The sequence below is a fragment of the Apus apus genome, chromosome 4 (assembly GCF_020740795.1).
Source record: "Apus apus isolate bApuApu2 chromosome 4, bApuApu2.pri.cur, whole genome shotgun sequence".
NCBI lineage: Eukaryota > Metazoa > Chordata > Aves > Apodiformes > Apodidae > Apus > Apus apus.
In genome coordinates, this window is record NC_067285.1 from 62,877,980 (window position 1) to 62,898,712 (window position 20,733).

General features: G+C 38.9%; 1 protein-coding gene across 5 annotated transcripts; it reads left to right on the top strand.

Annotated features, from left to right (window-relative positions):
• Positions 1 to 46: 46 nt before the first annotated feature.
• INTS12 (integrator complex subunit 12) lies at positions 47 to 16,244 on the top strand. Of its 5 annotated transcripts, none has more exons than XM_051619057.1 (8): positions 769 to 1,642; positions 2,820 to 2,903; positions 6,397 to 6,560; positions 7,913 to 8,065; positions 8,627 to 8,814; positions 11,450 to 11,609; positions 12,980 to 13,129; positions 15,284 to 16,244. In XM_051619057.1, the coding sequence occupies exons 3-8, from the start codon at positions 6,405 to 6,407 to the stop codon at positions 15,863 to 15,865; spliced, it is 1,389 nt and encodes a 462-aa protein (XP_051475017.1). In that variant the 5' UTR covers positions 769 to 1,642; positions 2,820 to 2,903; positions 6,397 to 6,404; the 3' UTR covers positions 15,866 to 16,244. The 5 variants fall into 5 exon arrangements, with proteins under 5 accessions (XP_051475016.1, XP_051475018.1, XP_051475017.1 ...); XM_051619055.1 differs by lacking the exon at positions 2,820 to 2,903 and having other exon boundaries at positions 769 to 1,440; positions 1,530 to 1,642; XM_051619056.1 differs by lacking the exons at positions 769 to 1,642; positions 2,820 to 2,903 and adding an exon at positions 47 to 166.
• The last annotated feature ends 4,489 nt before the right edge of the window (positions 16,245 to 20,733 follow it).

Below are 20,733 nucleotides of genomic sequence, written 5' to 3' on the forward strand. Positions count from 1 at the left end.
CCCCGTCCCGCACGCGTACCCGCACCCCCGCCTGTAGCGTGCGGCGCGCGCCGGAACTGCCGCCTCCGGGCTCTGGGTGCGCGGGGACAGCAGTGGGGCGGCGGACCCGGCTGCGGGGGGTGGCTGCTCCCGCACACCCTCCTCCTCCTCCTCCTCCTCATCTCCGGTAAGAGCGCAGCGGGCGGCCCCGCGAGGGGAAGCGCCGCTTCGGCGGCACCCGCGACGGGCGGGTGTGGGAGGGGGAAGAGGCCGTTACCCCTCGGCCCGGGCGGGGCAGCGCGGCGCGGAGCTGCGCGGGCCCCCCGGCGTGCGCTGCCGGCCCGGCGCCTGGAGGGACGGTCTGTCCGGGGCGCACGGGCACGCCCGGTGCTGCGGCCTTGAGGAAACGGAGCCAGTGCCTGGTCCCCGGAGCCGTTTCGCGCTCGGGTGGTGGGAGCGCGCCGCGCCGCGCTGCCTCCGGGCAGCCTGTCCCCAGGGTGTTTCCACCGCCGGGCACTGAGGCGTGTGGAGCTGCCCAGCCTGCCCTGGGCGGGAGACGCCGGGTCCGGGCGTTTGGCTTCGAGGTGCGCGGGTTGGGTGGTTGTTGCCGTACAGCATCGGGGAGGTTCGGCTCCTCCTTGGCGGTGGGGTCCGGCCCCGGGCGCGGCCCGGTGAGGTGAGGGCTGCGGCCACACCAAGCCGACGGAGGCGATGAATGCGTAGTACAAGGCATATAACTTTCAACCATAGTCTAAGATTTTTTTTTATTATTTTTTTTTTTATGAAAAGGTGATGACAATATATTAAGCATTTTATTTTTTGAAGAGGGACTTTCAGGTGAGGGGCCTTTCCTTCATTCTTAAAAGGCAACATCAGGGAAGAATGTGCAGGAAGGACGTTGCAAAGGATAAGGTTGCGGCTTTGGTGTAACTAATTCAGAAATTAACTTTTAACTAAAATTTAGGTTTTCCACCGATAAATCACGAGGAGGAAGATTTCTAGGGAATTTGTAAACCTGATGAGTTTTGGTAGGCATTGAATTAGAGAAAGGTGAAAACAGTAACAGATACAATAAATGTACTAGTGACTTAGACCAATGAGCAGTGACATCTGTTTAAACAGCATCTTTGGGATAATTCCTGCAGAATATTGAAGCTTTGTGGTAGCAGGGATTAGCAAATCTCCACTGCATAGGTGTGATTATTTCATTTACTTAAATAAATGTTTTTTATAAAACTGATTTTTGTGGCAACACAGCTATTCATGAGAACTAAAGCATTTTGCAGAAAGGTAAGGCAGATGTAACAGGAAAAGTGCTTGATTAAACAAGAAACTTGTGACAGAGTTGCAGTGCAAAAAGGACATATACAGGAGGTGGAAGTGAAGAGACAGGCTACAAAGGATGAATCTCGAAATACCATCCAGGCATGTGGGGATGGTGTTGGGAAAGCCAAAGCTAAGGTACATCATGCTGCTGCTGAGTGGGACAGGTGTTCTAGTGACAGCAGATGCAGATAAGAGTGAGATAGTTGATGTTGTCTTTGCCTCAGACTTCACCAATAAGGCTTTTTGCCACAAGGCAGGGTTCAAGGAGAGGAGGAACTACAAGTTGTGGAAGAGGACTGAAGAAGGGATTGTTTACATGAAAAGTTTATGGGCCCAGGTGAGCTGCATTCAAGGGTGCTGAGAGCTGACAATGTCTTCATGAAGCTACTCTGTGTCATCTTTGAAAGGCCATGAGATTTGGGAAGATCCCCAAATACTGGAGAAAGTCACATCTTATGCTTGTTTTCAAAAAGAGCAAGAAAAACAATTTAGAGAACTGCAGGCTGGTCACCCTCACTCCTTCCACAAGTAGAAAGCTCATGAAGGAAGTTGGTTGTAGCCATAACAAGGAGCTGGTGATGCCTGGGGATAGCCAGCTTGGTATTTAGCAAGGATAAATTAGGCCTGACCAACTGGATTGTTCTCTGTGACAAAATACTTAGATCTGAAGATGAAGGGAGAGCATTGGATGTGTCATCTACCATGGTCTTAGGGGAACTTAGGGGCCTTTATATATCTAAGAGGACATTATTTAGAAGGTAGAGCAAGTCTTTCTACTTGTGCTGCCTCTCATATTAATCTGGAGTGCACCTAAGTTGGAACAGGGCAGTTTTCAGTTTGAAGTAAGGAATTGGGGACAGTTAGGCATTGGGACAAGTTGCCCAGAAGGTTTGTCACATTCCTGTCTTTGGACACTGAAGATCTAATTGGACAGGGTCCTGGACAAGCTGATCTGTATTCAGTGTTGACTTCGCTTTGAGCAGAGGGCTGCATAGGGTGACAATGGTGGGATTCCTTCCAAAGAGAATGATTCTGTGATTCTTAAACAATGTTTGTGTGGAGTAAAAACAGCAAATACAGGGCAGCAGTGTAATCTTAGGAACTTTGGATAAACAGGTTACTGTGATAATGATTGAAATACTGATTTATAAGTACAGTATAACATATGCTGTAGAATAGAATGTAAAATGAAGGGTACCATTAATAGTAACTGCACAGAAGATTTTACTAACCTTTTAAAATTTGGGGGGGATAATGTCAAATAAATAAGAAATTATTAATACAATTGTTCTGATTCATACAGTTGTCCAGACTACTAAAGTGTGTGAGTTTGAAATATCCCTCATGGGAGATAACTGAGAATTATTTTGTCACAAATCAAGTCCTGATTAAGATACTGAAACAAAAACTGAAAATGGAATTTAACTTTTTCCAGCTTTTATTAATACATACAATTTGAAAGTGATCTGGAAAAAGCATTATTGGCAAATAATCAAAATATGCTATTGTCACAGTTACTAATTAGTTAGGAAGAGAAATTCTTGATGACCAGAAGAATTCAAAGCAGGGCAGGAGCAGGATGAATTGATATTATGGTGGTAAGTGAAATTAATTATTGATTAACACAGTGCAGTACACTGGAAGGAATGTTTGTGTTACTGATTCATGTTACTGGGTTTTAAGTTTACTACAGATATTGAAGATAGCTGAAAAGGACATGTGAGTGAAAGTCCTTTTAATCATCAGTATCAATGAAAAAGCAGAGTATTGTTGCATTTATAAAGAATGGGTTTGATAATAGCATTGTAATATAAATTCAAGGTGTGTACTTTCTTGGAAAAATATCTTCAACTGTACACTTTTCTCAGAAAACAGAAATCGGAGTTCAGAAACAGGTGACAATATGACCATATTTGAAAACATAATATAAGTAGATCTGAGTAACTGAAAGTGATTATGAACAAAATAATGCATATATAGGCATGTAAAATAATAGCTGAAAAATATATGAAAAGGACCCTGGAAATACTCTAATAAGTCTATTAAACTGGAAGACCACATGTTCTCTGTAGTGCTCAGTTAAGGTTGTATGTATTTGGCAGAAGACAATAGTATGCTCAAGAAATTACTCAAAAAAATTCCTTCAATGTTTTAAGAATAACAACCCACTAATTAACTTTTTTCCCCACAGAGTTTTAAACCACTTACAGTAGTCCATATTAGGAGATTAGTCCTTGACTAATTGTAGGATTTTTAATATTATCTCAGATACTTCGGAGTATACCTTATATTTGCTCTTGTGCACCCATCATCAAATAGTTGTTAGAGAATAGTGAAGTGTCAAGCACCTAAGTTGGGGAACATGCTTTTAGGGCTAGCCTAATGGGCTAGCGGTTAGTTGCAAGAGATTGTGCTTGAGAGTTCCTGTCCCTGCTCCACAAGTTAACTCATTGTTCCTTTTTGTTACTGCTTTGTGCAAAACCAGTTCTGCTCTGGGTTCAAGGTGTGTAACACAAGCCTCTGATCTCCTGGCTGCATTATAAACTGCTACACAAAAGACTGTCATACTCACTTTTTTTCTCGTTTCTTTTTCCTAAATAGCATTTGAATTATTTTCAATACAAAGTTTTCACTTCAACAAGAAAGTCAAGGACTGCTCTGGTGCAGAGTAACCTGTGGCATCATCATTAAAACACTGTACTGTTCTTGCTCCAGGACTGTCAAGTTGCTATATGCTGACTTCACCACCAGAAGAGCAGTTTATGAATGAAAACATGAATTAATGTAATTTGATCTTAGATTTAGAAGCATCAAACCACTGTTCCGATCTGTAAATGTCTGGAAAAGGCCACTACAGAAAGCAATAATCTACCTTTTGGACCAGGCCAGTTACTGGTATTAACCTGTTTGAGAGTTGTGTTATTGTGGTCTGGTTAGGAGAATATTTTTATTAATTTACTTTTTTCAGAATATGATATTTTTAAGACAATTTTTGCCTAAACTGAGCATACTTGAACTGTTTAATAAGCCAATTTCTCTCCCTTCTCATGAGAAATTTCTTGTGATGGTAGTTATAAATGCAGCAGCCTATGACATTATAATTAAAAAAAAAACAAACAGAAAGCCCTTCTCAGATTTGGATTTTTCCAGTTCCTTTATAATAGAAGTATTTAAAAAGCTGGAGTTAGAAATTAATCTGAAAAGTATTACCTTCACAAGGATGAAAATAGAATTAGTATGCTTACACTTTTTCTCTAAATAATACAGACTCCCTGAATTGGCTGCTAATGACTGTTGAGGCCACCTGTTCCTTACAAAAATAAGTATCTATTCCTAGAAGAAGCCTCAAAAAAGAACTTAATTTTTTTAAACAAAAAATTTTTACAAAGTTCTGAAGTTGAGGGTTTAATTCTACCATTTTCATTCAACGGAGGGTTTAGCAGAGTCCTAGTGTAAGATTATATAGTACTGAAACTGAATGCATATTCACAGAACAAAGAAATGGGATAGCCCTTCCCACAGAACTAAGGAGCAACCTGAAAATTTATTTATAAGTCAATGTGTAAAAAAAAGGGGGTATGTGCTTTCCATGTTCATTGAATTCAATTTTAGTAAACATCAGAGAGAAACTGAGTTGGCTGGATGAGGCTTGCACTGCAGTCTGTGCTTGATCAGTGAAAAAGAAGAGTAACTGGTGTGTAGTACTTACTGGCAGAAGTTCTGTGGCCACCAGAAAATCATTTGACAGGTAACAAAGATTGAGGAAGAGAGAATAGGCTCTTGAAGAGGATTCTTAACTCTCTGCTGGGTCCATTGATAAAATCCCTATGAAGTCTACTGTATATCGAACTCTTTGATGATCTCAGTTAAGTGATTCTCTGTTGTCTAGTGAAAGCTCAGCATGAGATAAAGGTTCCTGGAGACTTCTAGGCCTGTGTTGAGGGAGCAGGATTTCACTGCTGTTTTGGCCAGAGAGGTAAAAGTTCAGTGTCTTGAATATCAAAAGGAGTTAATCAGACAAAACCTTTGAAGCTCCAGCTGAAAAACTGTCCAGGCTGTGCTTTTGAGTGGAGCTGATGAAAGCCTTTTCAAGAATGTCTTCTAGATTACTGTATAAAAAAATAAAACATCCTGGTGTGTTTCAAATTAGATTTGAATGAGTTATTAACAATACCACTTCTCATCCATTTTTGGAAAAATGCAGAAAAATTCCCATGTTATTTCTTAAATTAGTGTTTATTACCAATAGATATAGCTAGAAAGCTGTATATCTTTGTGGGGACAATTCCTGATGTAAATGCAGTTCCTTAGAGCTTTTGTTGAAGAAATTAACAGAGGAGGCTCCAGAGTGCAGGAATGTATTCTTCTGAAGCAAACATATTTCTTTTAATTTGTTCTAACCTTTTCCTCACTTCATTCCATTTACATTGACACTGACATGTTAGAGCTCTGGAAAGTAATTACTTGATATGAAAACCTAGGCTGTGGATAAATCACAGTCTGAGTTACAATTTTTCTGAGTTTCAGCTAAATTTAAAAATAGTATTTTTTCATATATATATGTATAAACAATATACTAGCTGTTTTATATCTGTAATATTGTATGTTACACTGAGCTGTTCTTTTCAGAAGCTTCAAAAGCTTGTTTTTCTATAAGCAAGGTATTTTTCTTTGTTTTTAAATGAGCAATGACAGAAATCACTGCATGTACAAATGTCAAGGAGAAGGGTAATAATTTATTTTCTTGGAGTTTATACTTATTTTGCATAGTTTTCAATATTCTGTATGTATGAGATATCAAGAGTATGGAGTATTTGTTCCACTTACGTAAGTATGATGAGTTTAGTTTCTGAACATCAGATATACCAAAGAACAAACTTGACAGAATTTCAGATGTAAAGCCAAATTCAAGTACTGCAGCTCTGAGGTTCACAGTCATCTTCTAATGATGATAATTAATTCACATACCTTCCTCTCTTGGATTTAATATAATTTCAGTTTACAAAAAAAAATATCTTTTGTGAGGTATGAATAACTGAATAAAGTTGTTATGGTTTTTATTTATGTTTTCTTTACTTCCTTCCTACAAAGCCACCACTATGGCTGCTGCAGTGAACTTGGAGCTTGATCCAATTTTTCTGAAAGCTCTGGGCTTCTTGCATTCAAAGAGTAAGGACTCTGCTGAAAAGCTGAAAGCACTTCTTGATGAGTCTTTGGCCAGAGGAACTGACTCAAGTTATCGTCCGTCTCAGAAGGTACTGGTATTAGAGAGCATGGGTTGGTTTTGTATGCCTTTTTAAAGCTCCTGCTATTGCTAGTTCAACTTTTATAGCTGAAAAGGTAAGAATCAGAAATTGAGTAAAATACATTAGTACGTTAGTACATTAGTAGTATTTAATTTCTGTGTGTACATGGTTCTGAATAGATAAAAGGTGTGATTACTGGTACAACAAATGTCAGGTTTCTGTTGTGTGGTGTAACTCCTTTCTGATTGAATTGTTAACTCCCTGAAACCTAAACTGCAGTTCCTTCTAGCACAGCTCTCAAAACCCTCAGGAGCCCTTTTTGTCAGAGCTCAAAGAAGCATTGTTTTGTGGTTTAAAGAAGAAGCAGGTAGCTGAATAGTAGTGCAAAGAGGTTTGGGAACCCAATTCTAATAACAGTTTGGCTGGTAGTCACCTGTCCTCAGGTAAGACTGAGGCTCAAAAGTCAGAGGAAGACATTTTTTGTTCTCCCCTTTTTGGTGTTTCTCCAGTATCAGCTGGACTGCAAACCTCAGACATGGAAAAAGGTACAAGAATTCCTTCCCTTGCATTCTCAGGCTGCAGGATTAATTTGTGGTTGACCATGTAATCCAAGAACAGAGAAGGGAGCACAGGATTGCCACAGTCAAGCAGATAAAGGAATCAGTTTTTGACTTGGGATGCAACAGGAAGTCAACCAACTTGGGGGAGAAGGAGCTGAAGCTCAGGACTTATCCTAGTATACAGCAGAGAATTATTCCTTTCTTACCAAGCTGCGGGGTACCTTGTTTGTGTACAGTTGTGTGATTAATCAGTCATTTACAGATTTGCTTATTATCCATTACTGACACATTAATGATGCATTATGCAACATTCATAAGAACTATTGATTTCTGTTGAGTTCTAAGTTTATTAATCTGATAGGTTAACATGGGCTGACATTAAGTGGAGGTTATGAGGAAATGAAATATTGATGTCTGGTGACATCAGATGTCAATTTACATTTTCAGCTTATATTGAATTTTGTCTTCAGAACTATCTGAAAATTTGTGTCCAATATCTCTTTGAATTGTAAAAGCAGAAAAGTTTTTATTAATGTTCCAAAGAGGATCTGTCTTGGGAAGAGCACCTTATCCTCTGGAAGGTGAGCCTGGAAGGGTAGGTTTTAGTAATTGACTGCATCTTAAACACAGTGAAAATATTTAATAAATAGGGGTTTTTTAAGAAATGTGTGTGTCTATGTGTATATATATGATTAGTGTTGTATGACAGTGTTTGCCTATCCTGTTATCTAACTAACTGCAAACTAGAAAGTAATTCAAGTGTAGGTTTACCTTCAATTTATTTTATTTTATTTTTTTAAGGAAATAGAACAACCAAAAGTATCTGTTACCAAGCCTATTTCCAGTAAACAAGAACCTAAGGCTTCTTCTAGTTTGCCTTCTGGCAACAACAACGGCAAGTCCACTGTGTCAGAAAAGGTGAAAAAAGAAACAGAAAAGAGAACTGCTGATAAAGTAAGTAATTTTTGATCTCTAATGAAATAACTTGATTAATAAACTTGAAGATGTTTTAGACAGAAGCTCTCCTTTTTAGCTTGTGTAAGTCGGCTCATCTAATTGGGCATAACCCAATAGTGCGTTATCCAGTTGTGCTGTGGTTTAGGTGATCCAACAAAAAAGTCTTGTTATAATTACTCTGTGAATGTTTTCCCTGCTCATTGCAGGGGAGTTGAACTAGATGGCCTTTAAAGGTGAAATTCAATTCCAATCCAAACTGTTCTATTATTCTATGTTTTAAATATCTCATAATAAGAGATCACTAAAATGTAGCAAGCTGCCATGTGGTATTCTCAAAGCTTATTCAAGGATTTTGAGGTGAAGTTAAAAAAATGTACTTGAGCCTCTAGTTCATAAATATTTTTTTAAAAAATATGTATCTAAGGATGCATGTTTCGTGTACGCTGTGTAAAGTACACCTTATACTGCTAACCTAATCGTTCCAGTGATGTTCTCATTTTAATAATATCCATTAGCATTTTCATTTTCACATTCTCTGTGTTTGTGTGTGTGTGACAGATAAAAGGGGATACTGCTGAAGGAGCTGATGCACCAAAGAAACCTAGACTAGAGAAGCAGGAGGCTCGTTCCTCCCCTATTACAGTACAGACAAGCAAGGATTTATCCATGCCTGACTTATCCAGCTTTGAGGAAACCAGTGCTGATGACTTTGCTATGGAAATGGGATTAGCCTGTGTTGTTTGCAGGTAAGTCAACATTGCTTTGTTGCGATTGTGTAGTGACTTGTTTTTTAGTTGTGTACCATTGAGTTAATGTTTCCTGTAATTTTTATTCTGGAAATCACATAAACACATACCCAAAATTAATAATGCATTTAAGCATCCTTCATGAATAAGAATGGCTCCTTGAAAATGGAACCTTTAATGAGAAAACCAACTGTTCTTCTTCAGAGAAGGACAAGGGGAAAATAATAAAACTAAACATGACGGAAAACTTACAATGACAACTACTGAGTTTTAATTATTGAAAAAGAAGTGAAAATATTAATGGCTAATGATAAGCATTTTTAAAATATTATTTCTCTTCTGCAAACATTTTAAGTTACTTTATTGTGAGGCCTGTATGTGTTGCTCCTCTTTTCATAATCGTTTGACATTAGTTTACACATAGCCATGTTTTTTTCAGTGGACAGCATAAATACATCTTTCAGTCAAGACAGGTTCTTTTTACTTTTTGTTAAGGGCTCTAAAACTGAATCTTAATAACGTTCTGCTATCAATATATTTCAATGTTAGCAGGAGTATAAAATATGGTTTTGAATATGCATCCTGGGATCCAATCACTCAAATCAGGATTTGGTTTCACAGATGATTTGTGTCCTTGTAAGCCCCCACTGCTGCCAAAAGAAATAGTCTGGCTCTCCCATTTGTACCTCATTGTACCCTGTCCTGTTTAGGGTGCATATTATTCACACAGGTTTGTGACAAGCTGAATCAGTTTCTGGATTAGCTCTCCACTTGGATTTTTTGGTAGGTTTGGGTTTCAGTCAGTTTAATGAGTGTAAATACTCAGGCTGGCATGTGTGTGGATGCAGGAATGTAGAGGCAGGACCAAGAGGAAGATGAGACTGGCATTTTGGTAGCAGTATGTGTTTTAGCTCAGCTGAAGTCAGCTTGTTAACTGTTCTGTATAGCTTTGTTCTTCAGTCATTTCCACAGGCATTCCTGTTGTGCAGATAAGGTGTCTCCAGTCCATGGAGGATAATTTTCAGTTTTACATCTCATTATACTGTTTAGCAAATGTGGACTGATGAGATTTCATGTTACATTATTCCCATGAGTTAAATCAAGTGCTTATTTTCTTATTATAGAAGTTGAAAAAGCAAGAACAGTTAAGGCATTTGAAGTTTGAAACAATTATTTCAGTTTTACCTTTCTTCCTGCAAATTTCATTTTTGCTGTCTCCTAAAGGGACAAAGCCCTGTCCAGCAGTATGTTAAAACACTACTAAAAACAGTATGGCATTAACTTATTTGGCAGGAGGAGATAAATAAAAGGTTTTTAATTTTTACGAATACTTGTTTGCTTTCTGAAGATGAAAAATCATCAGGATCGTTTCTCAGTTACTGTGTCATTGAAAAATAAGTCCAGTTTAACTTGTTTCTGGACATGAAGAGTTCATGTTTTTTTAATCAATCTGGGATTATTTGTAATTTAAAAATAGGGTGAGTTTTCTCCCTTGAGACAGGGCGTTGAAACATCTGTGCTTTATTTAGTTTATTTAGGAATAACAAACAAACAAAATGGCCTTCCAAATATTTTGCATCTAAAATAATGGGCTGTGGAATTTCAGAAATGTTTCTCCCTCTATTTTGAAACAGTCCATTTAAAAGATAAATATTTTTCAGAAAATGTTCTAGTGTCCACATGGACAATACCTTCAGACTTAATTTTCCTGCTATATAAAAAATAAGGTATTACCTTTCCCCACCTATCTACAAATAGAGTTTCCATGGTTACCTGGGTACCTGCTCCTCAGGGATATAAGTAAAAGCAGCTTAGCAGTTAAATAGCGTGATTTGTCGTCTGAAAGACAGAAATACCATTAGGAAGATGGTATTTGGCTAATTCACAGATATACTCCCACTCATATGTATATCACTAATTTGTCATTTATACAGCATGATTACTTTTACCAGAGGCCCACGCAAAATTAAGTCCTCATCACCAGCGTACATGTTTGCTTCAAGGCAGGACTGCACAGTTAATCCTTTCTATTCCATCTTTCCATGATTCTGATATTATCTCTTAATTCCAAGTGTCTTATCTGTGTAGTAGGGACCAAAAGAATGGCTGGCTAATAAAACATTTTTGAAGGAGAGTACAGCTTGGATGATGATGATGATGCTGCTGCTGCTTTTAAATGCTGTGGCAGAAAGTACTCTTACAGGCCTGTCACTGTGAAATTATTTAATTTTGAACTGTACTGCTGTGCAGCTTGCAGCAGAATTATCCAAATGTAAACTAGGCCTTCATACGCTAATATAAAGAGGAAATCATAATTGGTATACAGTGATGTATGCATAAAATGCCCAGGTGAGGCAAAGCAGGTGAGACTTGTGTTTCTAAAATAAAAAGTACCATATACACGTTTTAATAGTATAGAAATTTTAGATTGAAATTGAAAAATATTACCTTTAAAAATAAAATATTTTTTAGGGAGAACTCATACAGGAAGAAGAGGATTGTTTCATTGCCACAGGTGGAAAATACATGTGAAAGCAAAAATAGTTTTCATCTGAAGCCTTGCAAAATTTGCAACAATTGGATAATCCTTTAAGTGCTTTCTTGCATAATCTGTTCTTAACTATTTGCTCTGCAGGCAAATGACAGTTATTTCTGGGAATCAGCTAGTGGAGTGTCAGGAGTGCCATAATCTCTACCACCAAGATTGCCATAAACCTCAGGTGACAGACAAGGAAGTGAATGATCCTCGACTTGTATGGTATTGTGCCCGCTGTACCAGGCAGATGAAGAGAATGGTAGGAGTCAGTTTTCTGTCTCATATGAGCACTATATGAATACAGCAGGCTATTTTTAATACATGAGAGTATTCTGTGGGTTGCAGAAATCTTTGGAAACATGTTGGAGAACCAGTTTTCTCAGCAGTGCTTCCCTTGCTACAACTGTGTTTTTTAGTACAGCATTTCAAAGAGTATTCTTTAATGTGCTTCTTAAACAAAGCTTTTAAAAAAACCAGAAGTTTAGTGAAGAAAAGTGGAATAGGGGTATTTCCTGCTTTGCAAGCAGTACTTGAAAACTTTTATTTCAGGTGACACTCAAGTTTTTAGTACGTGTCTACCAAGTAGCCTTACAGTTTTAGTTTTCTTCTCAGCTTTGGATATCAGTGATTCTTTTCCTGTAAGACAAGACTGCAAATTTCAGTCTGTATTTTAAGAGTTGAGTGTTTTCAGGCTTGACAATAAGCAAGTAGCTTATTATAACTTAATATAAGTTAATATAAGCTTATAACTTAATATAAGTAGCACATTCCAGGAAAAAAACCCAACTTTATTTTGATTCATCTGCATGTTAATTTCTTGATTAAACAGACTAATTATTCCTGGGCCCACAGGAGTCTCACTCATTATGAGCAGCAAACATCAGAGTAAGAAAGCATCTTTGGGTGCATGAAACATTAACCATTAGTTCACATTACTTCAGTTCTGGCATTTAAAAATCAAACTCTTTTATACAGCAGAAAGCGTGTTGTGTTTTGGAACTGTTCTGTGATAACTTAGCACCTTTTCAGTTGAAATGGCTCTACTAAGAAACAAGAAAAGCAGGCAGTGTAAAATCCTGGCCCAGGACTTACCATTACTGATTGAAATACTTGTTTATTCTGATGATCATCAGGCCTTTTGAAGTCAGGAGTTTGCTTGAGGTCAGTTACTGCACAGGATAACCATTGCAGCCATTCAGCGTTTGCCTTCAAGGTCCCTTTTTGTTTGTTTGTTTCAGCATAATTTCTACCATTTTACCTGCCACTTCCTAGCAGCCTCTTGCAGCCTGCGTCCCAGTACTGCTGGATTATGGCCCTGTCTTTCTCAAGTTCACCTGTCTTTGCCTTATTTCTGTGAAGGCCAAGTACTTTCCTGTTTCCTAAGTGTCAACACTGCAGCTCTTTCCATGCTGAAATAGCAAGGCCTATTCAATGTGCTTTTTGGCTGAACTCTGTTCTCAGTACCACACTCAGCACTACCTTCACATCCCCTATTATCTTTTTTCTCAGACACAGTTCAGCTTGAAATTGTAAAGGCTAGATTGCAATCTGACATTACTTACCTTTTACAGTGAAAATAGTCAATGTTGTGGGGCCCATAACTAATTTGTTGGGTTTTTTCCCTACCAGACTCAGAAGACACAAAAACCACCTCAGAAACCAGCTCCTGCAGTGGTTTCAGTTGCACCAACTGTGAAGGATCCATTAGTCAAGAAGCCAGAAATTAAATTAAAACCTGAGACCCCACCAACTTTTCTATTCAAGAGAACAGAGGTCAAGGTAAAGCAGTTTAAGTTTTCCAGAGGAAGAGTTTACATTTCACTGCATGTGTGTGCTGAGTAGTAGCATAACATAATGGTTCGGCGTTGGCACTAAAAGAGCGTGTCGGGGGGAGAAACCTGCAGTTTGATTCCCTAAAGCATCCAGTGCTTGACTGCGTCTTTATATTACAAGGGAGAGAACAGACTTCACTCTGTGGATTTTTTTAATGTAATTTTATACAAATAGAAATTCTCATAAAGTGCACTTGCAGCCCAGAAAGCCAGATGTTTTCTGGGCTGCATTAAAAGAAGCATGGCCTACAGGTCAAGGGAGGTGATTCTGCCCCTCTGCTCTGATGAGACTCCACCTGGAGTACTGTGTCTGGTTCTGGAGCCCCCAGCATAAGAAGGACATGGAACTGTTTGAGCGAGTCCAGAGGAGGGCTGTGAGGATAATCAGAGGGCTGGAGCACCTCTTCTTATGGAGACAGGCTGAGAGAGTTGGGATTGCTCAGCCTGGAGAAGGGGAGGCTCTGGAGAGACCTTGTAGCAGCCTTCCATCTCTCATAGGAGGACTATAAGAAGGCCAGGTAGGGAGTTTTTACAAGGGTGTGTAGTGAGAGTACAACGGGTAAAGATTTTAAACTGAAATAAAATAGTTCTATATTAGGTATTAGGAAGAAATTCTTTACCGTGAGCATGATGAGACCCTGGAACAGATTGCTTAGGGATGTTGTGGATGCCCCACCCTCGAAGTGTTCAAGGCCAGGTTGGATGGGGCTTGGAGCAACCTGGTCTAGTGGGAGTGTCCCTGCCAATGCAGGGGGGTTGGAACTGGATGATCTTTAAGGTCCCTCCCTTCCAGCCCAAACCATTCTATGATTCTATGAATTGTATAAATTATATTATTTGTTCTCTGTGGTCAAGTAGCATGAATATTTTAATACTAGAAGGCTTTTCCTCATAATTGGGAACCTCTAACTGACTCTGTGATACCTAATTTAGGAGGCTGCTGCTTCTTACATGGTGTTGTTTCATGTTTCTGTTTCTCCAAGTTATTAAATAAATATTGTCACAAGTTGGTCAAGGGTGGCAAACCAGAAGTAGTGTAATAAATAGCATAGTAGTCTAATAAATTACATAGTAGTCTAAAAAAGCATGACTCTTGCCCAGGAGAACACATCTCTAACTCAGAATCAAAACAATTATTTGTGTGCTCAGAGTTAGGTTTGCCATTGTTCTGCCTCAATGCAAGTCATTGTATAATACATAGAATAATATGGAGGCTATTGTTCACACTTGTGAATAGCTTTTCTCACCTCAGCAGAGTTATTTAAGTGCCTAAACAGGGAGTAAGAATAAGGCCCAATTTAATCCATCGCCTTTACTGCTTAGAAACTGTCTGGCTATATTATGCAAGGGGTGTTACGTGAATGGATGGTTTTCAATTCCATTTTGACTCTCATTTGGTATAACTCTGGTTTAATAATTCAACATGTGTGTTACCCAACCTGAAAACTGGGGAGTTTAGGGATTAAGGTGTGGTAAGTGCAGCTAAGGTGTACCACACTTTGTAGGGAAGGATAATTATGTTTGCAGGAAATTTGTCTTTTGAAGTACCTGAATGGGAAGATTACAGGAAAGGATTCCAGTGACCTTTATTTGTACCTATGGTACAGGCTGCTAATAACCAAGAAGAGGGAAGGGAAGGAAAGGAAAAAGCTTAAACACTGCTATTTAATTGCTCGGCATCTGATTTTTGTTTGAGCATCTATCATCCTGTTAAAAAGTGACACCAGATAACACCAGTAAACAATAAAATGTGGTGACTTGATTTCCTTTTTTATACTTCACAAATGTGAGCTTTTTGTAGTTACTTCGGTTAAACCATCTTTTAGAGTTTATGGGGGATCACAATGCTGTATGATAGCCTGCTAGCTGTATAGGGAATAAAATGTAATAATGGTTTTGTGTGGCTGGGAAATTACAAGTTGACTGCACCTGGCATACTTTCTTTTTTCTTGTTAATACTTTTAACTTTAGTGACCAGTAGTGAAGTATTGTCCACTGGGTGTTTCTGGGAGACGAACTGAAACAGAGGCTTAATCTATTCCTGCTGTGATATGTTACACAAACTGTTGCTACTATAATAAGAATGTTTTCTTTATTTTAGACCTCTGCAGCAATTTCAGGGAACTCAGCCAGTACAAGTGTTTCCTCTTCAGCAACCAGTGGCCTTACAGGATGGGCTGCTTTTGCAGCCAAAACCTCCTCTGCCAGTCCGTCAACTGCCAAACTGGGATCAACAGCACAGAGCACCAGTGGGAAACCTGCAGCTTCTTCAAATAACCAGAAACCTGTGGGTTTGTCAGGGTTGGCAACTTCCAAAACAGGACTAGGGTCAAAAATAGCTTCTGCCAACAACAGCACTAGCCCTGTTCAGCTGAAACCTCCCCCTCCTCTAACACTGGGGAAAACCTCTCTTAGCCGCTCAGTAAGCAGTGACAATGTCAGCAAAGTCGGTCTCCCGAGTCCCAGCAGTACCACACCGAGCACCAGCAGCCAGGTGAGCAGTGGGAACGGCAACAGTGGGTCTGCAGGTAACAGTGGGGGCAGCGCCAGCAAAACCACGGCAGATGCTGGTAATCAGTCAGCCTCCCTAAAAGGCCCGACTTCTCAGGAATCTCAGCTCAATGCTATGAAAAGGTTACAAATGGTCAAGAAGAAGGCTGCTCAAAAGAAACTCAAGAAGTAGTATGGGTGCTGGTTAATTTTGTTGGTTGTGTTCTGTGAAGCAGCAGTGTTGGTGTTTTTCTTAAAGAAAATTCCCTGGTTACTGGACTGAAACAGTAGTTAAATCAGGGAAGCCCAATATCTGTTATACAGGAGGTCGAACTTTGATAATCCTAGTATTCCTTCTGACTTTGCAAATCTATGAATTGAATATGTTGGAGGAATTTGCTATTATATGCTCCTGTTTTTAGCAAAAAGCACTGAAACTTGAAATTGTAAGAGTTGGGTATTTTGGAGTATTAAAAAAATGAAAGATTTATGTGGACACTTAATAAATTGAACTTACTGAAACTGTCATTCATAAACTTTATTAATAAAAATATTATTAATCTGGGTAATCATTGCTGCTTCTCTTTGACCTTATTTTCCAATACTTAAAATGCTTCAGCTTTTCAGAGTTGTCTATATTGTGCAGAGTTAAGGAAGTTCATCCTGAATTATACAGTTCCCCCCCAAGGGAAAATAATGTGTATTAAACAATTTTTTAAATTAACTGTTAAACAACATATTGTATTTAAAGTGAGAATTTTAAGTTGTCTATTTTAATTTTATACAGTGAGAAACTTCTTTTTGTAATTCTCTGAGGGAGGAGGAAAGAGCACTGGCAGAAGATAAATGACCCGTAAACTGTAAAAAGAGTGGAAGAGAGCCAAAACAGTGTTTTCAAGCTTTTGTAATCTGTAGGTAACCTTAATATCATTCTGTTGGATATGAATGGAAAATAAGTCACAGGCATTGTATATTTTTATTAAAACACAATCTGATTGAACAATACTGTTTCAGTGATGTGAGAGAGGGAAAAACAGAAGAAAATCAAGAGAATTGTCTTAGGTATCAGTGAGTGAGTTTCCTTTCTGGCACACCTGATACACAAGAAGTTTTGAGTACCTTAGTATTCCATGCTGCTAAGTATTGCTGTTAAATTTTCAAGCTTTGCAGGTGTCAAAGTAGTACTGCCTGCCAATCTATCTTGGAAAATGAAGCCTCTGATCTCTTAACAATCATACAGGCTATGGTAGAATGGTTATTTCAAATTACTGCTTTTTCATACAAGGAAGGAACAGAGGAAAAAATCTGTTTAGTAGTTAGTAACAGTGTGGGTCACTGCTCACCACTTGAAATAGATAAAAACCCTTTTCTAGCCCTGTCGCATAGTATCTAAGGTGGAGAAGTTGTTTGTTGCTTTTTTAAGGATAAGTGTATTACAGAGTTTAGAGATCAGTTGGAAAACCTCTTCCATCAATTTCTGTAGGAGACAGAAACGGATACATATGAGTGCATGTCTTCCCTCACAGTACTCAAAGTAGCAAAGGGTTCTGTATATTCTAAAAGTTCCCTTTCTTTCCCACTCCACTCAGTGATTTGTATTTTAGAGGTAACACTCTGCTCGTGCATGCATTCCTAAATCTGCTGGAAGATCCTGTATTTGAATTTACTAGCAGGTGTTGCAGAACTTCTAACTGGGTATTGGCATTGGATTTTTCAAGGCTTATGTGTAGATGGGTTTAAGCCTGGGGAGAAGGGTTGAATTACCAGATGCAATTTAGAGAGAAGGTCCAGGACATGTTGGAGCTTGAAGGGTGAGGGGAGGGTGGGCAGGGAGGAAGGAAGAGCAATTTGTCTCTGTGTGTGGGTATTGTTCAAGCTGAGTATGTTAAAATCCCATTTCCAGGGCCTTGGGTGGGATCTTCACTTTGCAGAGCATAAGCCCCCTTCACTCACCAGCCTAGTAATGCACTTAGCCTGTCTGCTATTGCAGAGGAGGTTTGAAGACACTATGGTTGCCTCTCGGGCACTCATGGCTTTGTCCTGACTAGATCTAGCTCTCACGCTCACAAGCCTCCCTTCAGCTCTTCCTGCATATCTTGCCAGATTCTTTTACACACCTTCAAACCTGTCCCAGCCATATGTGGATTACACTTACTGCTTTACCCACCGCAATTAAGGCAGGTAGTTCTTCACAGCTTGTGCTTCCTTGCTTCCTCCCAGCTGCTCCAGGTTTTGTTCAGCTCTAAGGAACTGTCTCAGACTGAGCACTGGAAAAGGATCTGGAGTCTTGCTTTATGTGTCTAGCACTCAGCTATCCTCTCTCCATTACTTCTGTGTTGAGGGGAGCATCTCTAAAGGAGAAAACATCTCAGACTTCCATAGGTAGGTGAAGCTACAGATTTTTTTAGCCATCCTGTATTTTAAATATATGTAAAGCTGATACGTGCAGCTATTTCCCCTATTTTCCCTTCTTCTCAATTTAGATTTAGGCTAAGTTTCCTGAAACATCCAAAGGAATAGTTTCATTTACTCAAGATTGCCTTAGCTACCTGGAGAATTTGCATATTTTTTCAACTATTATTTCCTGTGGAGGAAAAAAAACAGGTTTTGTCTTTGTAGTGCCTGTGGCTTCCAGGGCGATTTAAAAATAATAGCATGAGGAGCAGGAATCCAGAACTTTTACTGCTTTTTGATCAGCCCATCCTTCTTGCTCTCTAGCACAGGATGTTTTTAATGGTGGCATAGTAGGAAAAGACACTGAAGACATTTCCATTAGCAGATATAAGGCATATTTTCTTTCTGAGTGTTTATCAGAAGAAAGTTGCCTATGCTATGAAGCAGAGCATGAAGATCGATGGTTTTAACAGCTGGAGCCCACCTATGTAAAGTGTTCATTCTGGTAGTAAAACCTGCTCCCACAGGAGGGTTCAAGGTGCTGGCTGCCTCTGTCTTGCCTCAATATACATACAGTTTTGTTTGTGAGAGTTCAGGAGCTGATACCTGAACTGTGCAGATTCCTTTACGTACCACATATAGGGTGAACAAAGGCAGAAAAAAATACATGTTTTGAAATTGTGGTAGCTAGTGCCATTTAAAAATACCTCTGAAACCTCATGCAAGTGTATCTTGGTATTTTTAGATCTGTAGCTCTAGCATGGGTTGACTGTAGGTTATCTCCATTATATCCAGTTAGAATAAAATAACCTTTGCTATACCATATATGCATGTCTGTCTTTTCCCTCTAGTAGTGCCAAGTCTAGCTGGACTTGGTGATATCACTGTATTAGCAAAATGTGCAATAGAATCACAGAATCATTATGTTTGGAAAAGACCTATAAGATCATAGAGTCCAACCATTAGCCTACCTCTGCCAAGCCCAGCACTTAAACCATGTTCCTAAGCAGCACATCTACAGGTCTTTTAAACACCTCTCTGGGCAGCCTGTTCCAGTGTTTAATTACCCTTTCAGTGAAGAAGCTTCTTCTAGTATCTAGTCTAAACCTCCCTTGGCACAACTGGAGACCACTCCATTGAGACCATTCGAGCTGCAATTTGTGCCAGCAAAAGACTTTATTCCATTGTAACATTCCCAGCTACCTAGATGAAATACAGTCTCCTTCTGTTGGTATAAAAATGTCAGTTAGGATTGTGGTTCTTTGAAGTATTGTATCAGGACGGATTTATAGCACTTTTAAATGAAGTGTTTAGCTTGAATATGTAAGATAGGCACTTCTGAAAAACAGAATAGATTGAAGCGAACAGTTGCTTTCTGCTTTGAAGTTAGTTAGGATGGGATTAGCAACTGTATTTTCAGGAAAGGAGTCTGTCCTACAGGATTGTTTGAATGAATTTGCACATCAGGTTGAGGATTCTAGTGGAGGGCAAAAAGATGGAAGGCTCTTGGGAAGTATACATCATATTTAGAAAAAGTAACTGGAAAATAGTCCTGTGATTTTTTTTTAATGTCCAAACCAAATTGCTATGTGATTTACTATAATAAGTTACTTTCCTTATCCATTTTATAAATTTGTATGCTAATATTTTACTTCCACTTAAATATTATGGTTTTTCATAGATGCCCAAATTCTGATACCCTTATTAATATGAAATTATAAGGTCCTCCAGTTCCATGAGTGCTCCTTCTGGCCAGACTAGGGGATGCTGGTGATATCTGGCTCTAAAGGGAAAGATCTACCACAAAGTGCTGTAACTTATTTTAGTAACAAAAGCTTTTATCTCTTAGAACTCATGACAGAACTCTGACTGAACATAGCAGTAAATAATGGTCACAACCCCAGGAGCAGCTAGAAAAAAACAGAACTAAGCTGACATTTGGAAACTTCACATGTGTTTTGAAACTTGCTCAGTATTTTGGTAGTGTTTGATGAGTTCTAATATATTGATAGATAAGCTAGGATGCATACTAGAAATGCAGCATTTTAACTGAGGCAACTCTTTCCTCTGCTTTGCTAATTTTGCAGTGATTCTTTTTACAGTTCACAACAGAAGGCAGAACTTGGATAACATATAAAGCTCTTCACTTCTGGAAAAAGTATTATTTAAAAAAAAAAAAAGGAAAAAGCATATCTTTACAAAAATAGATTTTTATTATTGTAATAATTTGAAAGATTTTTTTTTCTTCACCATTTCTGAAGAAACAATATTGTAAGAGGAATTATCAGTAATAAATCTACAGGCACAAGGATTGTCATGACTGTGTTTCCTGTTGCAGGTGTCAGGTCCGCTTCAAGTACCTGCATTTTTACAAGCTATCTTAAGATGACAGCAAAAGTATACTTCAGTGTTTGAAGGAGGTAATTACTCAGTGAAGACTCCTAGGATGAAAAGTCAGAAGGAATAATTTTTCAATCTGTGTTTGCATTGAAAAGGTGGATCCTTAATTAAAGATTACATGCACTGTCCAAGCAGAGGGAAGACAGTGAAGCACACGGGTGGCAGAGGTCAGAAACTGTGCTGTTCGTTGCGTTGGATGTTTCCTGAGTTCCAGGTTATCTATGGCAACACTTGAAAACATTCCCTGAATGGAGAAATACTTCGTTC